We start from the raw sequence: 24,252 nt of genomic DNA, 5'->3' as shown, positions 1-24,252 counted from the left end.
ACTTTAATTTGTTTTTGTCTGGAAAGTGACAGATTCTTTTTGTGGTCCCAGACCCTTTTTGTTTGTTCTTTATTATTTAATTTTATCACTTTTTTTTTGTGAAACATATCTATGAATTATATTTCATTTTTGCATTAACAAAAATATGTTCTCTAAAAATAAATAAAATTAATTATAAACTGATATTTTAGTTACTAATTAATTTAATTTTTTAAACTGTTTTATGGATTAATTTTCGTTTTCCCGTATCATTTTCCATTATTGATGAATTTAAATTTTTTGGATTTTAAATGTCATATTTCTATTCTTTTATTATTTTTATGTTGATAACTAAATTAACATTTTTGTATAATCTAATATTTAAAACAATTTATGTATTATTTTATGCTAATTTTTTTTTTCATAATATATTAAATGTTTATATTTTCATTATATTATTGAAAATGTTCAGTGTATATCAATTAAAACTTAAATTTTTATTGTAAGAGCATTTAAGCAATTAAATACATAAGATATACAGTTTAATCATAGATTCATATGTAAATTATTATTTTTGGATATTACCAAAGCGACTACTATTACTAAATATGATAATATTTAAATTGGAAACAAAATATAAATTTTATGGTTTGATACACAATATATCATATATCCTTCTAAAATTGACTAGTATTATTGATATCCATAGTGTTATTAAATTAGTGACTACTACTAAGAAAAATCGGATAATCACCGGTGATCAAATGAGGCAGTGGAAAATTACTCAAGGTTGTGTATTTTGCGGAAAACGAAACGAGACCAGAGATCACTTGTTCTTTGCATGTCCATACACCTATACGGTATGGACAAATCTTGCTGACAAATTATTTGGCTGTTTCATTACACCGGATTGGAACGACACTGTTAGGAGCCTGTTGCAGACGACTCACAGTCAGATAGACAACATTCTCTTGCGTATGTTGTTTCAGACAGCTTTACATGCTCTCTGGAGAGAGAGAAATTCTAGACGATATGGAGGAACCCGTGTGTCAGTTGGATCATAGTAATAAGCTGATTTCATTAAGGGCATTGATGTCTTTAACCACGTTTTGCATTTAAAAGAAAATAAAAAAAGAAATTATTCTTTATTGGTGGGATAAAATAGAATTTTTGAAGAGAGGGTGGGGTATATTGAGTTAAAGTCCAAAAAAACCTTTGGATAAGCTACACTTAAAATCTTATTCCATGTTCGAAAGAACACATTGAAGTCGGATTTAAGATTGATGTTAAAATATCCAACTGATGCGATTTGAAAGTGTGATTGAATACCGTGTCATATGATGTTCGACTATTAGCCAGCAAAAGATGGGAGATCTCTAGATCCGTAGCCTAAAGTGAACCATAAGGCTTTAATTGCCCGAATTTTAAAATAAAATTCCGGTGTACTCTAGTAGGGTATGAGGGTAGGTGACCTTGAACATAATTAGCCCACTTGAATTTTGGGACTAGGGCTAATAGCCATATCCATTGAAGATGTCCATGACCATGGGCACTCAAATGAACGCATGATTAGGGTTAAGCTGGAGACGATGTTGTGTCGTCGGTGGCAGAGGAGCTGCAGCGGACAGTCGGAAAGGATACAACAGTCAGGGCTGGCTTAACACTGCTACGGGTCCTAGAGCAAAAAATTTTTTTTACTCTCTAAGATTTATTATCGTTTAAAATATTTTTAAAATTTAATTAGCAATATTTTGTGATGAAAATAAAACTATATACATATCCAATAATTTTGGGTCATATTCAAATTCATTTATTATATTTATAATTTTTTATATAGAAAATATAAATTTATAAAAAAATTAGGCCTTTTTATTATTAATATACGAAAGACATGGGCTTGAGCCAGGAGCGGTCACACAACCGGCCCTAACAACAGTGCAGAGGAGAGGCGTCAGTGCTGGACTCTGTTCTGATGAATACATGGTGTGACACAGTGGAGAGTGACTAGAACCGGAGGAGAAGAGATGCGTAGCAGAGGGGGCAAAGGAGAGCTGAACAGCTCAGGCATATCGGCTTGCGCTAAGAGAAGCGGCGTGCGAGATGTGAAGCATCGTTGGTAGGGCACAACGACTATAGGTGTTGAGAAGCGGTGACGAAGAGGAGATCTCCCTAGAAGGTGTCGGGTCTGGTAGAGCCAGATCCATAGTACGACCGCCAAACATTTCTTCGACGGAGCACATATGTATTGTCAGGACAACAAAAAGTGAACCCGAAACTTAAAGCTGAAGGTGGAGACACATCGGAACTAGAGACACAACAGAACCATAGCCAGCTCAATATAATCCGGGGTCCCTGGGTGGCTGGGTAAGTTTTTTTAAAGGCCCTTGGGCAAAGTTTGTTTTGAGTTTTCTTACAAATATAATTATTAATTTTTTTAAAAAAATATTATTTTGAAGAAAAAATAATATTGTTACCAAACTAATAATTTTTTTTTAAAAATATATTACGCTATCATATTAATTTATAACAATATTAAAATTTTAACATAATATTACATAAAATTTCTACATGTAAACCAAAAATACAAATTTTTTTTAAAAAAATTTTGGACTGGATCCCAGGGCAGTCGCACTGACCGGCTTCCTATGTTAAGTCAGAATTAGAGTAGAAAGCGAGACGGATGACTAAGGTTTGAGGCCGATGACCAAAGACACCGCCAGCTCGTCAAGAGACATCAATGACGGTGGAACTTTGCCCGAGAGAAAAAGAGAGAAATTAGCTAAATTTCCTATATAGTTTGACTAAATAGTTTAGTATTGTAAACTATATATGCCAGTTTTGTATTGTCGTTGCTTACCAAATGTGTTGCGACTTTAACATTTTGTTCACTCTACGCATATGTATTTATTTTTCATTTGTTGGATGGAGGAGTAAGACTTCACAGTGTGTTTGTATCAGACAGAGTTCGAACCAACCGGTCGGAAAAGAATAAACACCAATTCTAATATTCGAGAGATAGAAGTGATAAAAGCAGCCCCTTTCCGATGCTCAGATGGAGTAGTTGGGGGAATCACAGTTCAGAAAATAATGCTAATAGGAACGCATACATGTTCAGTCATGTTTGTCAACTTTTTCCTTGTCTAGTTGCACAATGTAATAAATATATAGGTTCCTACGTATTTTATGCAACAAAGAAGTACAATTGTATTGTGACATAGTAGAGAACTTCCATTATTATAACATTTTTAATATAGTATATATGTCAACCTGTATACACAACAGTTTGTCTATATACAGTTCTTCTATGTTAGATTCCACCATTTGGGACCCCCTTAAGTTCACTAGTTATAGCCTTTTCTTCTTCTAACGGCAGCTAACACATTTTTGCAACTGATAAGCCCAAGTGTGGTCTCTTGTACATAACATAGTCAAATAAAAAGGTCATTCTTACACTACTATACTACATATTGTAAAGTATAGTATTGTATGGTGTTAAGTGATGCCTATGGTTATACTAAATGAAATATAGTATAGTAATATTTGATAGCTTTTCGTTGACACATACGTCGCTAACATAGGACAGTCCTCTAATTTTGTGTCCTTTACGTTCAAAAATTGTCTATGCATATTTTATTGAATCGAAGTTGACATGCGTCTAACCGAGCCACCCCATTGCGTTTACTATTTGTGCAACTTATGTAATATGTGATGTGCTCTGTACGGCTATTATTATCCGACTATACACTATGAGTTTTCATTGTTTAGTTAGTCAGCTGCTTGAATACACTTAAATATCAAATTTGTATATATTACCTCCAAAAGTTTCGCTACCCCTATCCTCAGTTCTATAATAGTTGCTTCTTGCATCCTAAAATACATTCTCCCAACACCTAGCTTCCATCTGTTATACCTTTGTCTACAACATATATGCAACTAGAACCATATACACCTTTGACGTGAGCTCATCTGGTTCTACGGTGACCATACTATATTATATGTAGTATAGTGTTAACATTTGTATAAGTGACTTAAGTGTGTATAGACGCTTAATTTAAAAGAAGATATAATAAATATGATTATATTTTAAAATAATAGGCGAGAACTTATCCTTTTAAAATAACTAGAGTTTTTCCGGGCTACACCCGGATTTTTCCTCTATATTTTAGTTTTATTTAGTTTATAATAGAGTTTGTATTTGACTACATATTTTATACTTAGACTGAATATCCTGTATGAATTATCAAATAAATTTGCAATTTTTGTATTGTATTTGGTGACTAAAATTTTAAAATTATGAAAACTCATTTTTTTCAATATCAAAATACATATAAGTTGGTAACCAAAATAAATGAAAAATTAGTTCACATTCAATTATTATTTTATCTTATTTATTTGAGTTTATGAACATATGGTTAAATTAACATATAATCTAAACATTCTTAACGTTAAAATCAACCAATATATATTTTAAATTTTTAATATTGATTATTTATTATTTGGTGATAAGAAAACTTATATGAATGTGTTATTAAGTGTTAAGGCAGTAATGAAATGAAGAACAATTGATATTTTAAAGTGATGTATATCAAAAGAATCCTGAAATTATGTCAAATACATTTGTTTCCATCCAACAAAACAAAATATAAAAAATTAAAATATAATAATATTCTCTAATAGCTATTTGTATGTTTTCCTTAAGAAAATCAAAATAATGTTGTTGATATTTCAAAAATGATTGACAATTTATGTCTTTTAATCGACATTCATGCTCACTACTGGAAATTCCGGTTCTTATGTGCATTAGATAATGTGCACATAAGCACACGTTTCATCTAGATCCGCTTCATCAAACATTTTACTACTCCTTCAGCCATCTCAACATCACCAGGTTTCCTGCACGTAGAAAGAAAAGAGCTCCATATAATAGTGGCTTCTTCCACTGTTATATATCTGCTTTATCATTGTTCTGGCTTTCTCCAATAGATATACTTCATCCAACACGTTAACCATGCAAGTGTAGTGTTTTATCAATGGCTTTATAAAATGCTTTTAACTCATCACTAAACCGATTAAAAAACAGTTGGCTGCTTTAATTCAGGACAATAGTCTGTCATCTAAATCCAATCTGTCATCTCTTTCGAAATCTTTACCTAAATCTCAGCTGCAAGTAAAAGCGAATAAAAGATGTAGATAATTTAAGGTATACCAATGTAACTTCACATAAATAAAGAAAGACGAAACCTAAAATAGTGCCTTATATAATCATTAATATGATAGGTGCAATAGTTTTTCCAACATAAGATTTGTAAGTCTCTAAAAACTCTTATTTTAATAAAAACTAACAAATAAGTTAAGCAAATATGAGTGTTTCTCCCTCTGAAATTCCTGCAACTTATTTACAAATTACAATTCCTCTCCCGCACCGCACATGTCTGATCCCAGACAGTTTATCACAACTGACCATAAATTTACAGTTATCAAATATCTAATCACCTTCCTAGCAAGTGACCATTGTTCTGCATAACACACACATATAACCAGGTCACAAAATTTAAATAATGACTGAAGCAATACAACATGTTTGCAAACTATATGAAAATAGGAACATCTAGTAATAATAAAGAAGGAATTTCTAACTTAAGCTTCACAACAAACAAAACTCACTAATATTAGTATCACGAAGGTTTTGGTTCTAACATTACATAACTGGTTAATATATATTACTTATAATAGAACACACTATAAAATAGCAAAAAAAGATAAGTAAGAAAAATAAAACTAAGATATACAAATTTTCTTAAGAAAAATATCATATTTATATTATCGCCAAATTTTCTTAAGCTTTTATATTAATTTATGTTGATATAAATATTTGATTATATGGATTATATATGCATATCAAAATTAAGATTAACCCAATAGTATTTATAAACTGAAATATATTGTTTTCTAGCTCCTCCGTATAATTTCCAATGTCGTCAGTAAACTCACCTTCAGTTTCATTGGCCTCTGTTTCCTCCTCAAGTTCTTCATATAGTGGTAAAATCTCTTCGGTTGTTGATTGTAAGATCACCTTGGTTATTGATTTCTTCTGTCACTAATGAGACTAATGAGACTTTATGACGTTATAAAGTTGGATGCCGAAGTTAGGGAGAATCGGAACAGGCTGCAACGGATGGGTTACGCAGATAGGAGCGAGGAAGATGAAGAGTGTTTGGCGATGAACGATAGAGTTTTAGTTGAGATCAATTCAGGATCAGGATATGGGTTTCAATGGGATAAAAAAGAAAGGCCCATTTGTTTTCTTTGATCTACGAAGCAGTAGGAACATGGCAGAATAACTCTTCTTTATTGGCTGATTAAAATATAATAATATTAGTATAACCAAATTTATTAATTGTATTCTCTGTTTAAACATTATGTTGATTTTGTCATTATGATTTGAAAATTTAAATTATTGTAGACTAAAAAGATCTCATTGATTATAAATATATTTATAACAATTATATTTTATATGAAGACATTTGCGAATAGATTAGCTCTTTTATTGATTTCCAAAAGCCGGTTTAGGTAAATAAAACATCACAATTTGTTACTGTAAACTGAGAACTCAAAACAAAATCTCATGTTTTTCTGGGATTATAAAAACAGGAGTGACTTATTCACGGACTGAGGATGCTTATGCATTCAACGATTGATTTCAGATTGTGGGTGTCGACGGTGTTTCTATTATCAGACACGTTGCTTGGAGTATGGAATCATGTATTCTTGCCATGAATGCCAATTTTCAATGAATGAGTTCAAGATCCATGGATAAGTTCTTGAAGGGTGACTTTGTGTTCACTTAGTTACCGACAAAGGAACCTCTACAAACGCACCAACAAAACAGGAACACAAACACACAAATCATCAAACATTTTAATAACTTGTTGGTTTCACAGAACCATATATATTTGAGCTCGCTGTATTTGAACTGAATAATACAAAATGTTTATTAATCATCAGTTTTGTAAATATTTCCTTTTATTCTCTTATTCACCACACAAAATATAGTTTCAACTGATCGGCTTACAACCTCAACCATTGCATTGTAAACCACAACATCCTTCATGTTGGTTGCATTGAAAATCTCTTCGGCATATTTAATATTTGCTCACTTACTCTACACATTCCTCTTTGTCGAAAAAAATCTGAAAGAAGTAAGAAGAGGCTGGCGGTAAGTGATAAAGTTTCAGAGGTGAGTTAGTTTCATTTTGGAGGTTAATACAGAGAAAATACCTTGAATGTTGTCTAGTGTCCAGTTAAAGAATTATTTTCGTTGTTCCCCTGTGCGCTGCCTCCAAGCATGAGCCAAGAACCAAACTATGGCTGGCCTTGTCTGAATCTGGTTGGATCTCTGACATAGTATCTGTGTAGATAGGAAAAGGTGCCTTAAATTAGAGTTTTTGGTGAAGTTTGTATATGCTTAAAGGTAAATAAAGCAGAGAAATGCACTGACTGACTCAGATTTGGATCTTTGGCTTGTGATCCTAACGCTTGTCTTCCTCTATATATAGAAAACATTGTCATGTAATGGTGGTTAGCAAAAAAAACTTAATCTCCTCGTTCAGTCTACTAATTGAACCACAGAACCATATTAAGGACACAACCAAGAAGCCAGATTTCACAAAGCCTTTAATCTCCTCGTTCAGTCTACTAATTGTACCACAGAAGAACTTGTTCAAAATCACAAATGTGAATGCATTTGAAATGTAGACGTCAAGGCTAAGGAACCATATGAAGAAAAATTATTTGGTAAATAGGCAGTGTTCTCTCTGTTCAGATAAGACTAACATCAAGATCATTATAGAAGTACCTGAGGCAAGAGTGGATGTATCGGTTCCCTTTAGTGGCAGCATCTAGATCTGCAAATTCATACAACACAGGAAAAACAGTTCAAATTGATTGTTCATTTATAAACATAAAACTGGATCTATCGCTTCAAGGCTTTAATAAGATTACTGATTTTAATCTTACCGGTTTCATGAAGGCATCCTGCAATCTTCAAAGAAACTAATATAATCAACTGAGATTTCAGTAGACTATAACACCATCAAGGAGCCCTCATTAGCTACACAAACAAATAACTTTTAAGTAAATAAGCCATCATGTGAAAGAAAGAAACAGCTTTTACGATACAAACAGAACAAAAGCATCAAACTTGGAAATGTTTTCATCGTTCTACTGGAGAATCTTATAAACCTGTCAAAAACAGTCTTGTTCAGAAAGATGCAAATCATCAGCAGTGATAGTGAATAAGAGTGAAACATTGTACATGCTGCAATCTCTTACCATAGACAATGTTGAATCATGAGGACAGAGCAAATGAGTGTTGATGATTATAACTTGTTGGTGAGCATCATACTGTAAGGAAGAACTGATTTTACATATAGCAATTGTGCGGCTCGGCCACCAGACTCACCACAATCATTGAAAAGCAAAAGTCTCGATCTTACATATCTAAAGTACTCCAACAGCTGTGGGCAAACCTAATTGACAATTAGAAGAAGAGAAAGAAACACACATTGACCCATCTTTTGATTGAAGAATGAATCGAGAAAGAACATGAAGCAGCTTCACAAAAATTGAAAGAAACTAATATTACAAAATGGACAAAATTATCGGGTTAGAACATGATTTCACAGATGATCATCTATAAAAGAAGATCCAGACCAATTAGGAAGCTACCTTTCGTTGTGTTCCTCGCTTCCCAGAAATTGATTAACTGAAACTGTAGTAGCTCTGAGTGTATCTCTGGACATGAGCGATATCATTTTAGAACAGAGCCGGTTAATTTCTTCATTCGGTCATCGTTTTTGTCTGAAAATTTCGTTTGCCTGAATAGGGTGAGAATGAGAAGCCAGGAAGAAGGGAGATATATATAAGTGTGGAGATGATGGGATAGGAGGGGAGGGGAAAAGATTCATGTCGTTTGGGTTACGATAAATACATGAACTTTATGAGACTTAGATGTGGAGGCGAAGGAGAATCAGAAGTGATGCAATGGCGGTTTGCTTCCGTCGCTTTGGAAGAAGACGAAGCGGAGAGGTCGAGGCAATTCTGTGTTGGGGAGATGAGCGAATGACGTGGCAAATTAGAGACATATGATTGACTGATTAAATTTACTGACGTGGACACTCTCCCTGCTCTAGTTATTTCCCTGATTTATTTTTGTTATGATATAGATGTGACTTAAAAGAAAGAAAAGAATCATGTCTTTTAGCTTCCCTTGTCAGTTTCACGCGCTGCCAAGGAGAGAAACGGAAAAATTGTGTTCTAATTGTCCCATCCATTTCCTGTAACTGTAGCATTGGGTATATTTTTCATTTTCTTGTCTCCTATGAATATTAAGCCCTTCCTGATAGGAATTGAAATATGATATATTTTGGCAATAGAAAAAATATAATAATATATAATATATGACATATATAGTATCCTTAACGTGTATTCTATAGGACGTAAAATAAAACGTGTATTCTATAGAATGTATTGAAAAATATAATATTATACTTTTTGATTTAATATTTTCTTGTGTCAATTGGTACAAATGTTTGTTTTCATATTATGTCTCGAGTGTATTGAAAGTATTACAATTTTTCTTAATAACATTTTCCCACTGATGTGATATCCCTATTAGTTATAACTTGTATTATCTCCGGTGCTACTCACGAACAATATTTATAAAAACGAAATATAATATATATTTGCAATGAAAAGTGCTGTATTAAATTAAAAATATAAGTTTTCTGATTATATCTTACAAAACTCCAAGACAAATGTAAAATCTCTTTTCAAAAACTATATTAATTGACTATATATAAGAGTTTTAAAACATTTATCAAATTTTTAGTGATAAAACTCGTCAACTAAGTTTTCAACATTAAAAACTCTTATCTTACAAATCGTTAATGTATTTCACCCTCCATCTAAAATACTATGACGGAAGGTAACATACGTTAATGAAATTAAAGTTTTGTATTTCTTTCATCGAATATTTAGTTGAGAGGTTGTTCTATCACCATCTTTAGTTGAGGGATTTAATACTATAACAGATTATGATAGATTGAAACAAACTAAATGAAAATATTATAGTCAAATAAATATGAATTGCATACCTTATATTGATGGAATAAAAAGATATTGAAATGTATCAGAATGGTAAAATTGATATTCAAATATAAAACTAGCAAATTTGAATTGACCTTGTTTCTAGATAACTCAAAATACTAATTGCTGGTATCTGACATTTAGCTATAAATACACAAAGTTCCTTCATAAAAACACCAACCAATATTTTATTGTTCCAGTTATCTCTAAAGAAATGATGAAAAAAAGTAAAGGTCGTCAAAAAACAAAAATGGTCAAAATGGATAAAGAAAATAACCTTCAAGTTACGTTTTCTAAAAGAAAAAATGGTCTTTTCAAAAAGGCTTGTGAGCTTTGTACACTTTGTGATGCTGAGGTCGCTATTTTTGTGTTTTCACCTAGTGGAAAAGTTTATTCTTTTGGTCATCTAGACGTAGAAACTATAATAAATCGATTCGAAGGCATTGAAAATCCACCTCTCAACCCACAACCCAACATGCAACTTGATGAAATCCATCGAAACTCTCCGATTCAAGATCTGAACAATGATCTTACTGAGGTAAATTTTATTGTGTTATTTATAAATTTTGTTATGTTTGAGAAAATTATAAAAACCCTGATCTACGAGTTGTAACCATTTTTCAATATTTATGAATATGGTGTGGAATCATATGGCATGGATATTGATTCCATAAGTGATATTCTTTTGTATTATTTTATGTTTATTGAAAAATAATTTTTGAATACCTACTAGGGTTTATACATAATTGTTTATAATACGTTTTTACATTTTCAGCTGATGAACCAACTAGAATTAGAGCAAAAAAAGACTGAAGACTTGAAGAACAAAAGAAAAAATTCCAAAGTCCCTGAGATTTGGTTGAAAGATTCCATTGGAGGACTTGACTTAGGTCAAGCCAAAGAATTCAAAGGTAAACTTGAAAATCTGAAGAAACAAGTGAGATATGAAGCTTTCAAAATCCTCCAAGGAAGATATCCTCATCCAAGTTTCTATGTGGGAAGCTCTAGTAATGCTCTTTTTGGGGTTGATGGTGGTATTAATATCAATCCAAATATGAACCTGTTTGATCAAAGAAGAATGGTGAACATGAATAATTTCTACAACCATAACATGGCTCTCCCCAATCATCCATTACCATTTGGAAACTACGGTCATGCTGAGGGATTTGTTCCGGGATACAATTACATACCAGAGCCTAATCCAACTGAAAACCAAAACCCGAGTTCCAAAGAAGAAAATGAAGCTGGAAATGAACATCATCATGATGGCCATTCTCCTGACCCTAGATCTGATTAATATTAATAATTTCTGATGTGGTGCAGTTGAAGACAAAAATCATGTTTTTAGGTTGTACTCATCTCTTCTAAGTATGTTGTGTTTATCTTCTTTTGCAGTATTCCTCATTTCTCCTTGTTATGTTGTGTTTTTCTTTTGCTTATTCAGAATTATGCTATTGTTATATTTTCCTTATTTTTCTCTGAAGTGTTCCTTTTAAAAGAAAAAAGATTGTAACATTCTCTATTTTATTAATGGATTTCATTATTCGATTATCGTCGGTTATTGTAAAGATAGAGCCTTGGGCGGTGTCAGTTTGATGAATCATGGCTCGAGATGATTGGATTAGTGGAGAAGGTTGAGTTCTAACTTCCGATTAAAATCGTTGTCGCAGGTCTTAATGGTTCTAGACGTTGTTTAATTATCTCCTACTCATGTGAAACTTACCGATAAGAAGAGTTCTTGCTGAGAAATGTTCTGGAGTATTATACGTATATGAAAGCATATTACGTATATAGTTTACTAAAATAATAAAATTCTTTCGAGGACAAATATCTAATATGTTACATATTTTTCAAAAATGAATTATAACAAATTGAAATCCAATCTCTCTAAAACCAAGTTACATTGGTGGGCCCTCACAGCCATACCGGTCGGATTTGTTCTACTTGCTTCTATAGCTTTGTGGTGTTTCAGCTAAGTGTTTTTTTTTCTTATTTCGGATATATATCTAGATCAAAATATTTGAAGTTTCTTTTTTGATTTCCGGGCTTGGGTGCATGTCCTTCCGTTTTTTTTCTGATCCTCGTTGTTATTGTGTTTCGCTGGTCTTCTATGGTGGCGACGCTGTTGGAAATGTTGCAACGGTTACGTTATCTTGGTGGCCGACTCTAGTTTCTTTTTTGTCTCTTTGTAGAAAATTTTCGTCTTGTTTGAAGGATCTGGAGCTTCGCTTATTTATCATCAAATTGTCAGAAGCTATCAGGTTAACCAATTACTTCACAGCGTCTTCCTTGATTGAGTCAATGCGGTCCTGCTCGTGGCTCCTTCAGTAAAGTTAGGCTGTAGAGGTTTTTTCCTTTAGATTCTTAGCATGTAATTCTTGTTAATTGTTTCGGGACACACAACTCGCCTGCTTTGGATTACTAATGTGTAATGTTTGGATTAATATCAATCTAATGTGTAATGTTTTTTCCCCTTTAGATTCTTAGCATGTAATTCTTGTTAATGGTTTCGGGACATACAACTCGCCTGCTTTGGATTACTAATGTGTAATGTTTGGATTAATATCAATCTAATGTGTAATGTTTTTTTTTCCTTTAGATTCTTGGCATGTAATTCTTGTTAATGGTTTCGGGACATACAACTCGCCTGCTTTGGATTACTAATGTGTAATGTTTGGATTACTATCAATTTAATCTTCCGGTGAGAAGAAAACCCATACATTCACATAAAATACTTTCAACCTAATAAATATAGTGTAATTATATTGAAAACCTAAACCCAATGCACACCATCTCAATAGCAAATTCACGACCTCAATCCAACCAAACTCATACGGTCCTCCACACATCCCATAAACTCACAAATCTCTCAAGAGGAAATCCATGAAGACCAGAAATAACACACACAAACACAGAGACATGTCCAAGAGAAAGACAAAGAGCAAGGTGATATCTTTTATGCCTTATGCAAGCAAAATACACTTTAAAGCACAAAAGTAAAGATGCTTCTTTCTGGTTTGTTAATATCAAACCCTAGGGACCGTTGGGGAGAATCAGGCTGGCTAACAGAAGATGACTTTGATGTTTCTATCATGGGAGCTGCTTGTTTTAAGGAACTACTCTTGTTATCATCATTCACATTCTCCACTTTCACTTCGTGTATAACAGTATAATTGTATCTTCAACACCACATCAAGTTAGCATGGACAAACTTACTGCCATGGGTCATCGCTAACGACCATCATATCGTTCTCACTATCGGTGTACAAGATCCTCCATCCATTTAGGGTTGCCTGAGAAGCCCTTCCATATTGAACAGGCATTCCATCTCGGAAAGAAGATCATTTTATAGTTGGAATAGGTCAATAGCTCTGCCCACCAGGCTTCCTTGCTTGTGAACCTTTTGAACACAAGAAATCATAAGAGGAGACGTCAAGAGATGCAGCTCCAAGAAACGAAATATTTGATAAAGAAGTGTTTGCTGACAAGAACTGGAATATAATTTATTTTCAAAATAGCACAAATGTAATATCATATAATACCATAGCATATATACTTATAAAAAATTATTGGAGAATATAATAGTGTACGTACTATATGATAAAGAAGTGTAAATTGAATGCTTCAAGAACTTAAAATTGTTTAGAAAAGACAATATCATAAATCAAGCATAAAAGTGCTGATCAGACTGATCAAGCAGTGAAAACCAAAAATCTTCACTGCTTGATCAGTCTGATCAGCACTGTTATGCTTGATTTATGATATTGTCTTTTCTAAACAATTTTAAGTTCTTAAAGCTATAGTCATGCTGAGGGATTTAATCCATGCTACAGTAGAGCCTAATCCAAAATGAAAACCAAAATCTGAGTTCCAAAGAAGAAAATGAATATGGAAATGAATATCATCATGATGGCCATCCTCCTCACCCTTAATCTGATTAGATATTAATCGATTCTGATTAGACAATGTCATGCTTTAAGTTTCCCTCATCTCTCCTAAGTATGTTGTGTTTATCTTCTTTTGCGGAATTCATTTTTTTTTTCTTGTTTTGTTTTTGAAACTCAATCTTAATTAAAAGGGGGCAAAGTTAGTTGGGAGCCATAATGTCTCCATCAACCACCGAGTGTTCAACAACACCGAGAGCAGATTTTGGTAAAACATCATCTTGGCTATTCCTCTCTCGAGGAATACAAGAAAAAGAGACAAACTCAAACACAAATGCAAAGGATAAAATGTATGCAACCACTCCATAGAGCTCTTGTATGCAATTTCCTTAGTTTACAGATTTGATGAGCTGGGCAGAATCCAATTCGAAGCACACTTATAGGTTATGGATTTTACCCACTTTTGACCATGATTTATATATGTTTTTAGAATCTTTTATATGCATTTGGAGCTTTTTCAGAGTTTTTACAGGTTTAGGTACTCATTTGAGGAAACTTGTGACTATGGAGCATTTTGGAACATTTTTGAGAGCTTTGCTGAAATCACTAAGACGGATCGATTATTGAAGACAAACATCGATCAACAGATCAATACCAACATTGATCGACGGATCATTGACGCCGATCGACGGCGAACCATCCGCGAGAATCAGCATTTAAAGAAATCACAAGTTTCACCCAAAACTCCAATAATTGCACCATAAGTCCCTGAACACATGTTAGGCTATTTATTAGGGTTTTGTATCATTTTAGAGGCAGGTCTTCTTGAGACTTATTCCACCATTGCCACACACTTGAAGAGAAGGCATACTTGATAGCTTGGAGAGTTTGGGATAGGAGAAAGAGATCTGAACTTCATAACAGAGAAGATCTTGAACTCCCTTGTTTCTTTTCTCTGTCTTGTTTACTTTTCATACTCATTTAATTTAAGTATTATCATGACCATGTTTCTTATGAATATATCTGAGTAGTTTTATTGTTCGATTAAGGTTTTTCAAAGGGTGATCTTGCTAATATGAACTGTTGTTAGGATGTTTTAAGCTGTTCTTGATTTAGTTTCTCTTAATGATAAGTCTAGGATTGATCACCCTAAACTTAGATCTTAGATTTAATTGGCGCAAGCAGAAGCTTGGTTAATTGCCTCAAATTAAACTAGAATGATCTAATTGACTAGATACACACGTAAATTGGTCTAGGAGATTAGAGAACCCATCAAACCCGTTTGCAAAGCGTGCTAGAAGGAACGTCGATCGACAACTCCATATTTGCATCGATCGAGGGACTGAAAGGTGTATCGATCGACATTCATATAGAATCGTCGATCGACACTTTCTCAAGATCAACAAGCGATAACTGAGATCTTAGATCTAGACATTAGATAATCTAAACAAACACAAGTTGATAGATTACACTTACGTTTGAGTTCGAGAACATATCATTTATAATTCCTAATAACTTAATTAAGTTTGCATACTTGTCACACCTGAGATTTATCCCAAATCTAGGTGTTTCCCAAATAGTTTTCCTAAATAGGGTATATGCGGATATATACTTTTACACGAAATATAAGTATAAGATTAATATATATACATTATTTTTGAAAAAACTGAACATAAATATATTTAAAATCCACTTTTATGTATAAGTATATAGTTTAACATATATAAATAGTTTTAAATTATAAAAATTAAAGTCATTTTAAATATATAAAGATGATAAATTAAAATGATTTTGCAACAATTATACAGATATCTACAATCATATAAATACATAAAATAAATAAAAGTAATATAAATAATAACATTAATAAAATATAATAATAATATTAATAGTTTATTTTTTGAATATTAATGCTTAAAATCCGCTTAGACATCCGCGTGGACCGCATAATGTCCGCCTAAACGCTATTATTCATCTGAATTATACAAATTCGTATAAAATACTGTATAATATAAAAGAAATTCGGTTGGCTACTGTATATCGTCTAAACGCCGCCTATTAGAACACTGCTTGGTTGTGTATAGCATTAAATACGTGCTTTATGGAGAACCAAGCTGCCTTAGTTGAGGCTGAACGTATCTATCATAACTGATTATCTATGAGCACCTTAAAATCTAAGACTTTCAATTGATCAATTTGTTGGCCTAGATATCAAGTGTACGCATTACTCTGAAAAACCATTGGTTATGATGGTTCGACGGTATGTAACACCTTCGGAATCACTGACTTCGTTAGAATCATCGCCTACACATATAACATTTGTTCCGTTTGTTATGCGGGCTGTTCATTTAAAACGTAGCCCACACAGCATGCAAACTCAGCCAGAAAACAACGTTAAATGACTAAAGTTTAGGATGCTTACTTGTCAACATGAGGGATGCCCTAGCTGAGGTGGCTTCCATAATACTATCAATAATATTTTTAAGATTCAAACGTCTTATTTTCACTTTTTAATATTCCACATCGTTTTCAACCTAAAAAATTCAACACATTCACTTATTAGCTAGTAAATGATTTTGTTCAATAAAATTCAATACTCTATTTAACTAATTAATAATTATTATTATTTTTGTTCAAGTAAATTATAAACTTTATCTATTTCTATAAATGAATTTTGAAATACGATGATGTGCACTTTTTCAATTATCGTTAGTCACTGTAAATATAAGGAGCCTATACATTGTATGATGTCTCTATTAGCATAAATATAAGAGAATGCAATACAATCATATATACTTATCCTTAAATTTTCTTTTATAAAAAGTATAGGAGAATATAATAGTGTACTTTTAAGTTTAATATTTTCTTCTAATGTTAAAGCTTTTGAGGGTCAATTGGTACACATGTCTAGTTTCATACTTTGTCAAATATTATAATTTTTATAACATTTATACACTGTGATATATCTACTAGTTATAATGACGTTGTTATCTTTATAAAAAATATAAATATCATAAATAGTCAAATATAGTAGATTATGATACATATCACAAATTAAATGAAAATATTAGAGTCAAATATATATGAATTTCATACCTTATTTTGATGGAATGTAAAGAAAGTCAAATGTATCAAAATGGTAAATTGATATTCAAATATAAGACCTACAAAAATTGAATTAAAATTACTTTTAGATAACTTCAAACATTAACTGCTGGTATATGATATTTAGCTATAAATATACAAAGTCATCATCATACAAACACCATCCAATATTTTATTTTTCCAGTTATCAATATAGAGAAACAATGAGAAAGACCAAAGGTCGTCTAAAAACAAAAATGGTTAAAATAGAAAAAGAAAAAAATCTTCAAGTTACGTTTTGTAAAAGAAAAAATGGTCTTTTCAAAAAAGCTAATGAGCTTTGCACACTTTGTAATGCTCGTGTTGCTATTATTCTGTTTTCACCTAGTGGAAAAGTTTTCTCGTTTGGTCATACAAAGGTGGAAACTATAATAGATCGGTTCGAAAAAACTGACCATCCAGATAGCAACATACAAAGCAATATGCAACTTGGTGAAATCCATCAAAATTCTACAATTCGAGGTCTGAACAATCGTCTTACTGAGGTAATTTTTTTGTATTATTATTCAGAAATATTGTTATGTTTGAGAAAATTATAAAAGCCATAATCTACGCAGTTATATTTCTTTTTTAATATTTATTCTTATTAGCTGTTATAAATAACGTATATACTGTATAAAATACATATTCTCCATATTTAGAGTTGATATACTCATAATATGGAAAATAAATGCTAATAATATGATGTAAAATTTGATGCCCTAAGCGATATTCTTGTTGACATATTTCTGCAGTATTAATTTTTAGTGTAGGTATATATGTTTATGTTCATTGAAAAATAATTTGAGATATTACCAACTAGGGTGTTACAAAAAAGAAACTAAATAAGTTTTTATATATGCAGGTGATGAAGAACCTAGAATCTGAGCAAAAAACAAATGAAGAGTTGAAGAAACTAAGAAAAAAATCCAAATTACCTGAGATTTGGTTGAAAGAATCCATTGGAGGACTTGACTTAGGTCAAGCCAAAGAATTCAAAGGTAAACTTGAAAATTTGAAGAAACAAGTGATATATGAAGCTTTCAAAAGCTTCCTAGCAACACCATTTCCTCATCCTGGCTTTTATGGGGGAAGCTCTAGTAATGCTCCTTGTGGCGGGGTTGATGGTAACGTGAATGCTTTCGACAACCATAACATGGTTCCCCCCAATCATCCTTCACCATTTGTCCCCGGATTCAACCATAACATGGCTCTCCCCAGTCATCCTAATCCGAATGAATCTGGAAATGAACATCCTCATGATGGCCATCCTCCTCAGCCTAGATCAGATTAATATTAATCATCTCTAATAAGATACAGTTGAAGTCTTTAGACAAAAGCATGTTCTATTTTATCCTCATCTCTCCTATGTATGTTGTGTTTTTTCTTCTTTAGCAGAATTCCTTATTTCTTCTTGTTATGTTGTTGTGTGTGTGTTTTAATACAATGTTGTTGTTTTTTTTCCTTTCTTTTGCTTACTCAAAATTATGTTGTTATCCTCATCTTCATATAAAAAATATATATTTAAGAATATGCTGTAGTATTTTCTTTCAAAAAGCAGTTTAATAAAAACATAGAATTATAAACTTATCTTATAGAAAACTTCAAGCCATAACTTGGTTCTCCCTCAACACGACTATTACTTGAGCAAAGGAGAATGGTTAACATGAATGCTTTCGACAACCATAACATGCAAGGTTCTCCCCAATCATCATTTACTAGTTGGAAATTATAGTCGTGTAGAGGAACTTGTCCCTGGATTCAACCATAACATGGTTCTCCCCAGTTATCATAATACAAATGAATCTGGAAATGAACATCCTCATGATGGCCATTCTTGTTGATGCAGGTGATGAACAACCTAGAATCTGAGCAAAAAATGAGTGAATAGTTGACAAAACTAAGAAAAAAAATTCAAAATACCTGAGATTAGGTTGAAAGAATCCATTGGAGGACTTGACTTAAGTCAAGCCAAAGAATTCAAAGGTAAACTTGAAAATTTGAAGAAACAAGTGATATATGAAGCTTTCAAAATCTTCCTAGCAACACCATTTCCTCATCCTGGCTTTTATGGGGGAAGCTCTTGTAATACTCCTTTTGGGGTTGATGGTGGTATTAATATCGACCCTAATTTGAACCCCTTTGAGCAAAGGAGAATGGTTAACGTGAATGCTTTTGGCAACCATAACATGGTTCTCCCTGATCATCCTTCACCATTTGGAAACTATAGTCGTGTTGAGGGATTTGTCCCCGGATTCAACCATAACATGGCTCTCCCCTGTCATCCTAATCCGAAGTAATCAGAGGAAATGAACATCCTAATGATGGCCATCCTCCTCAGCCTAGATCCGACTAATATTAATCATTTCTAGTGTGATGCAGTTGAAGTTTTTAGACAAAATCATGTTCTAGTTTATCCACATCTCTCGTGAGTTTGTTTTGTTTATCTTCTTTACCAGAATTCCTCATTTCTTCTTGTTATGTTGTTGTGTTTTTTTAAATCCAATGTTGTAGTTTTTTCTTTTTCCTTTCTTTTGCTTATTCAGAATTATGTTGTTGTTATCCTCATTTTTATCTAATTTTTTTTTGAAAGAGTGATGTTGTAGCATTTAAAAAAAAAAAAAAAATTTAATAAAAAACATATAATTATAAATTTTTTTTACTGAAAACTTCAAGCCATGCACATCATCTCAATAGCAAACTGAAAACCTCAATCCAACCAAACTCTTACGGTCCACACATCCCATAAACTCACAAACTCTCTAAGAGTAAAACGATTGAAGTACACGAAGACCAGAAATAACACAAACAAACAAAGAGAAAGACAAAGATGAAGGTGAAATATTTTATTTATGTCTTTTGTAAGCAAAACACAGTTGAAAGCAAAAAGGTGAAACCGCTTCTTTCTGGTTTGTTAATCAAACTCTAGTTACCGTTGGAGAAGAATCAGGCTGGCTCACAGAAGATGAGTTTGATGCTTCCATCATGAGAGCTGCTAAACAACTCTGGCTATCACCATTCGCATTCGCAACTTCCTCTTTCGTATATAAATGTATCTTCAACACCACGTTGCAGAATTCACTGTCCACACAGCACAAATAAATCATTTTCAAGTTAGCAGCTAACAGGTCTTGACTGAGCTTTAAAGATAAGGGCAGACTTACTGCCATGGATCATTGCCAAAGACCATCATGTCGTCCTCACTATCGGTGTACAAGAACCTCCATCCTTTTTCAGGGTCCCTGAGAAGCCCTTCCATGTTAAACAAGCGTTCAAGCTCTGTAAGGAGATCATTGTATCCGTTTAGTGGGATAGATCAACAGCTCTCCGCAGAAGGCTTCCTTTCTTATGAAACTTTTGAACACAAGAAACTATAAGAAGAGATATCAAGAAATGCAGCTCCAAGACACCAAAGATATGATAAAGAATAGGATTTGCATGGGGCTGCATGGCAAAATCCAGTATCAGATAAGGAAGAAGTCTATGTACATCAGCATCAGATAAACTAAAAGACCAAATAAGAGGTAATGTCAACATACACTAATCCAAGACACCAAAGATATGATAAAGAATAGGATTTACGGCCTATTTTTTTCTCAAGTCGAAAAAACATTTCCTGGTATATCCACAAGTGACGTAGACAAAAGGAAAGATCAGCACTTCATTAAGTGGTTGCGGAATCAGGTATTATAACTCAAACTATTTTTTCATACATGATTTGTATTTTAATGTTCTCTTTATTTTTGCAGGTTGATTATGACGACGATGCAGATTATCCTAAGTGGTTACACGAAGTAATTCAATCTCCACTTGTAAAGGTCACCACATCACAGATGTATTTCACACGAGGCTACACTTTTCACACATATGAGTATGGTAGACAGCGAGCGACCAGTAACTATGGAATATGTGTGAAAGGGGAAACAGATTTCTACGGGATCTTGACGGAGATTATTGAAGTCGAATTTCCAGGGATACTGAAGCTGAAATGCGTCATCTTCAAATGTGAATGGTTCGACCCCGTCGTCAACAGAGGTGTTCGGTCTAACAAATTTGGTGTAGTTGATGTCAACGGTGGACGTCGGTACAACAAATTCGAGCCTTTCATCTTAGCTTCACAAGCAGACCAAGTTAGCTTCCTTCCATACCCTCGGATGAGAGATTCGGGTATAAATTGGTTAGCAGTGATCAAAGTTACACCTCGAGGACGAATCATCAGTGGAGAAGAACCACCATTGCAAGAAGAACAGATAAATGAAGTCGAGGAACCTGAACAAGAAGTTGATGACATCCTTCTCATTGATCCGCATAACCACGAATACGAAGATCTTACCGATGATGCCACAGACGAAGCTGTAGAAGACGAGTTTAATGAAAATGATGATATTTCTAGTGATGACGAGAATGTCGATGTATCCGATTGATGTATTTGATTTTGTGTATTTTGTTTTATGAATAAGGTAATGTGAGAGTTTGTTTTATGAATAAGGTAATGTGGGAGTTTGTTTTATGAATAAGAAATTGTGGGAGTTTGTTTTATAAATAAGTAAATGTGGGAATTGTGGTTTGGAATGAAAATAAAGATGGGGTTTGGAATATATGAAGTAGAAGATAAGGAATATGGGGTTTTGGGGTTTGGGGTTTCGGATTTTAGGGATTTAAACGTACTGCTCGTTAATTCCTCGTAATCTGACGTCGAATGTACGACGTAATCCTCGTTTATTCCACGTAGGACAGAATCGTCGTAAAGACCTCGTAAGGTAAATTGACGTAAATACCACGTAAAGTAAATGACGAAGGAGGCACTCGTTTATTCCACGTAGGACAGAATCGTCGTAAAGACCTCGTAAGGTAAATTGACGTAAATACCACGTAAAGTAAATGACGAAGGAGACACTCTTTAATTCCACGTAGGATGATTTCGTCGTAAACACCTCGTAAGGCCACGAGGACTTTACGACGAAATTAAAAAAGCGGGGCACGCTAATTCCACGTAAGCCAAAATCGTCGTAAAAGAGTCGTAAACTAACGACGATATTACGACGAAAATATTAAAAATACTAAAAAAAAGAAGAGAAGAAAGATGCTTGAATCACATTTGGCGAGACTTACGTAAGTCTCGACCACATGAGTTCCAATATCTTCTTCTCTTCTTTTTTTTCCAAATTTTCTAAATTGGTGAAAAGCGGGACTTGCTACTTCCTCATAGTATAAAAACTAGAAAAAAGAAAAAAAAAAGATACTAGAATTATATGTGGCGAGACTTAAGTCTCACCCACATAAATTCTAATATCTTCTTTTCTTCTTTTTTTTTTCAAATATTTCTAATTTGAAAAGTATTTTGGTGAGGAGTGTGATTTGAGATAGGGTGTGTTTTGTGAGTTTGTGTGTGTTTTGTGAGTTTGAGAAGGTAAGTTGTGGGTATTTATAGAAAATAAAGGCTCGCTAATTCCTCGTAACTAGTTAACTCGTTAATTCCACGTAACCCATTTCGTCGTAAAAACGTCGTTAACGAAAACGCGGGCCTTTGTATTTCGTCGCTATTTCGTCGTAACTGAAAACGCGGGCCTCTGTAATTCCTCGTAAGTTTACGAGAAAATTATGAGGACAAGTAATCTTATATATATCCCGAGCGAGCTCGCTCCGTCTTTCCTCTCTACTTCCTCTCCACTTCCTCCCTAATTCGTAGCAATGGTAAGTCTCTCTAATTCCTCTCTAGTTTGATTAGTTTAGGATAGATTAGGTGGTTAGTATATGGAATTTAGATAGGTTTACGGATCTTATGTTATTTAGTGTTGATTAGGTGGATAATGTTGGGAAGTATATGTTCACGAAAATTTAAAAAATTAAATTTTTTTCTCAGGTTCGAAAAGGTAGACTTACTGCCCATTACAGAGAGATGTTCGGTGAGCCAGGTAGTAGTCGTTTAGACCCGTCGTCTTCTTCAGCTCCCGGTTCTTCGGGTCAGGAGACTGTCCCCGAGACTCAGTACACTCAGAGAGTCATTGGATCTCCTTCTTCTAGTGCACCATCGGTTCTTCACGTGCCTCCCCAGATGCCTCCTCCTCCTGTGCCTCCTACGATGCCGGCACCTCCGATGCCCGCGGGCGAGATTCATCCCGATTTGATGGTGCCTCCGAGTGCTCCTTACTCGCAGTACACCGTAGAGGACATTCTCCGTCTGCCAGGCAGAGAAGGTTTACCAGTCATCGACCCCGACCGACCGGACGGAACTTTATGGTATGTTTCATTATTTTTTTATTCTTTTTAAATTCTTTTATAACTTTAAAAAATAATTTATATTTTAAATTTGTATTTTTCAGGTGGGGGATTGACGGATGTCTTGCATCGGACGTAACCGATACGATAAAAGGTTACTTCTCCATGGCACATCCGAACTGGAAAATGACGCCCCACTACGTCAGAAAGACGTGGTTCAAAATTTACGCTGTAAGTTCTATTAATTAAATATATATCTTTAAATTTTTTTATTATTTATATATATATTTTTTTCTGAAAAACTAATTATAAATTATTTTTTCCAACAGCAAAAATATAATTGGGCCTTGGGGATCACTGAGAGGGTGAGAAAGAAGTTTGAAGCGAAGGCGAAAGTTCGCTTGTTGGACACGGTCTCCAACTGGAAGGGTGACTGGATCGTGAAGGGGTATGAGCGTGGCAAACCCGCTGAGCTCACCACGGATGTCTGGGATGGCCTCATCCGATATTGGCGTCTTCCTGATTCCATTAGAATCGCCCAGTCTTGCTCTAACTCCCGTAACACAGTCGATGAGCACGGGAACGGGCCGATGCTTCACACTACGGGCCAAAAACCCCACGCCGGTGTCCGTTTGGAAATGGTAATTAAAAATTTAATTATATTAAATTTTTAGTATATTTTTATATATATTCTAATTAACAACTTTCTTAAATGTTTTTTTAGGCCAAAGAGACGGGAGAATTCCCGTCTCTTATGCAACTTTACGAGAGGACCCACAAGAACAAGGCGGGCCGATTTATAGATGGCAAGTCCGAGCAAATCTACAACGATTTGGCTGCTCGGGTTGAAGAACGCCAGACCCAGCTGACCCAACAGTCCACCGATGGATTACCCGTCACC

General features: G+C 33.8%; 2 protein-coding genes and 2 long non-coding RNA genes across 10 annotated transcripts; 3 read left to right on the top strand and 1 right to left on the bottom strand.

Annotated features, from left to right (window-relative positions):
- The first annotated feature begins 253 nt into the window (after nt 1-253).
- Nucleotides 254-4,705, top strand: LOC108870859. The gene is made up of 2 exons (XR_001957425.2): nt 254-2,343; nt 2,601-4,705. It is a non-coding gene; the product is annotated as an uncharacterized LOC108870859 (long non-coding RNA).
- Nucleotides 4,585-9,089, bottom strand: LOC103851503. 6 transcript variants are annotated; one of them, XR_004455505.1, is made up of 7 exons: nt 8,707-9,089; nt 7,996-8,507; nt 7,835-7,883; nt 7,478-7,525; nt 7,258-7,387; nt 5,971-7,169; nt 4,585-4,872 (listed from the first exon to the last, which is right to left on the bottom strand). It is a non-coding gene; the product is annotated as an uncharacterized LOC103851503 (long non-coding RNA). The 6 variants fall into 6 exon arrangements; XR_004455504.1 differs by having other exon boundaries at nt 4,621-5,495; XR_629785.3 differs by lacking the exon at nt 4,585-4,872 and having other exon boundaries at nt 6,878-7,169; nt 7,996-8,089; nt 8,180-8,507; nt 8,707-9,078.
- Nucleotides 9,090-9,387: 298 nt separating this feature from the next.
- LOC103851500 (agamous-like MADS-box protein AGL62) lies at nt 9,388-19,828 on the top strand. Of its 2 annotated transcripts, XR_004455503.1 has the most exons (3): nt 9,388-10,663; nt 10,901-17,638; nt 17,998-19,828. XR_004455503.1 is itself a non-coding variant. In XM_009128354.3 (2 exons), exons 1-2 carry the CDS (start codon nt 10,340-10,342, stop codon nt 11,420-11,422), a joined length of 846 nt encoding a protein of 281 aa, XP_009126602.1. In that variant the 5' UTR covers nt 9,388-10,339; the 3' UTR covers nt 11,423-19,828. The 2 variants fall into 2 exon arrangements, 1 of the variants encoding a protein (XP_009126602.1); XM_009128354.3 differs by having other exon boundaries at nt 10,901-19,828.
- On the top strand, nt 18,001-18,426 carry LOC103851501 (agamous-like MADS-box protein AGL62). The gene has a single exon (XM_033284216.1). The coding sequence runs from the start codon at nt 18,001-18,003 to the stop codon at nt 18,424-18,426; it is 426 nt and encodes a 141-aa protein (XP_033140107.1).
- Nucleotides 19,829-24,252: the final 4,424 nt, after the last annotated feature.

This window comes from Brassica rapa, chromosome A02 (assembly GCF_000309985.2).
Source record: "Brassica rapa cultivar Chiifu-401-42 chromosome A02, CAAS_Brap_v3.01, whole genome shotgun sequence".
NCBI classification, from domain to species: Eukaryota; Viridiplantae; Streptophyta; class Magnoliopsida; order Brassicales; family Brassicaceae; genus Brassica; species Brassica rapa.
The sequence above is the reverse complement of the archived record's forward strand: the minus strand, read 5'-3'. Positions and strand labels throughout refer to the sequence as shown.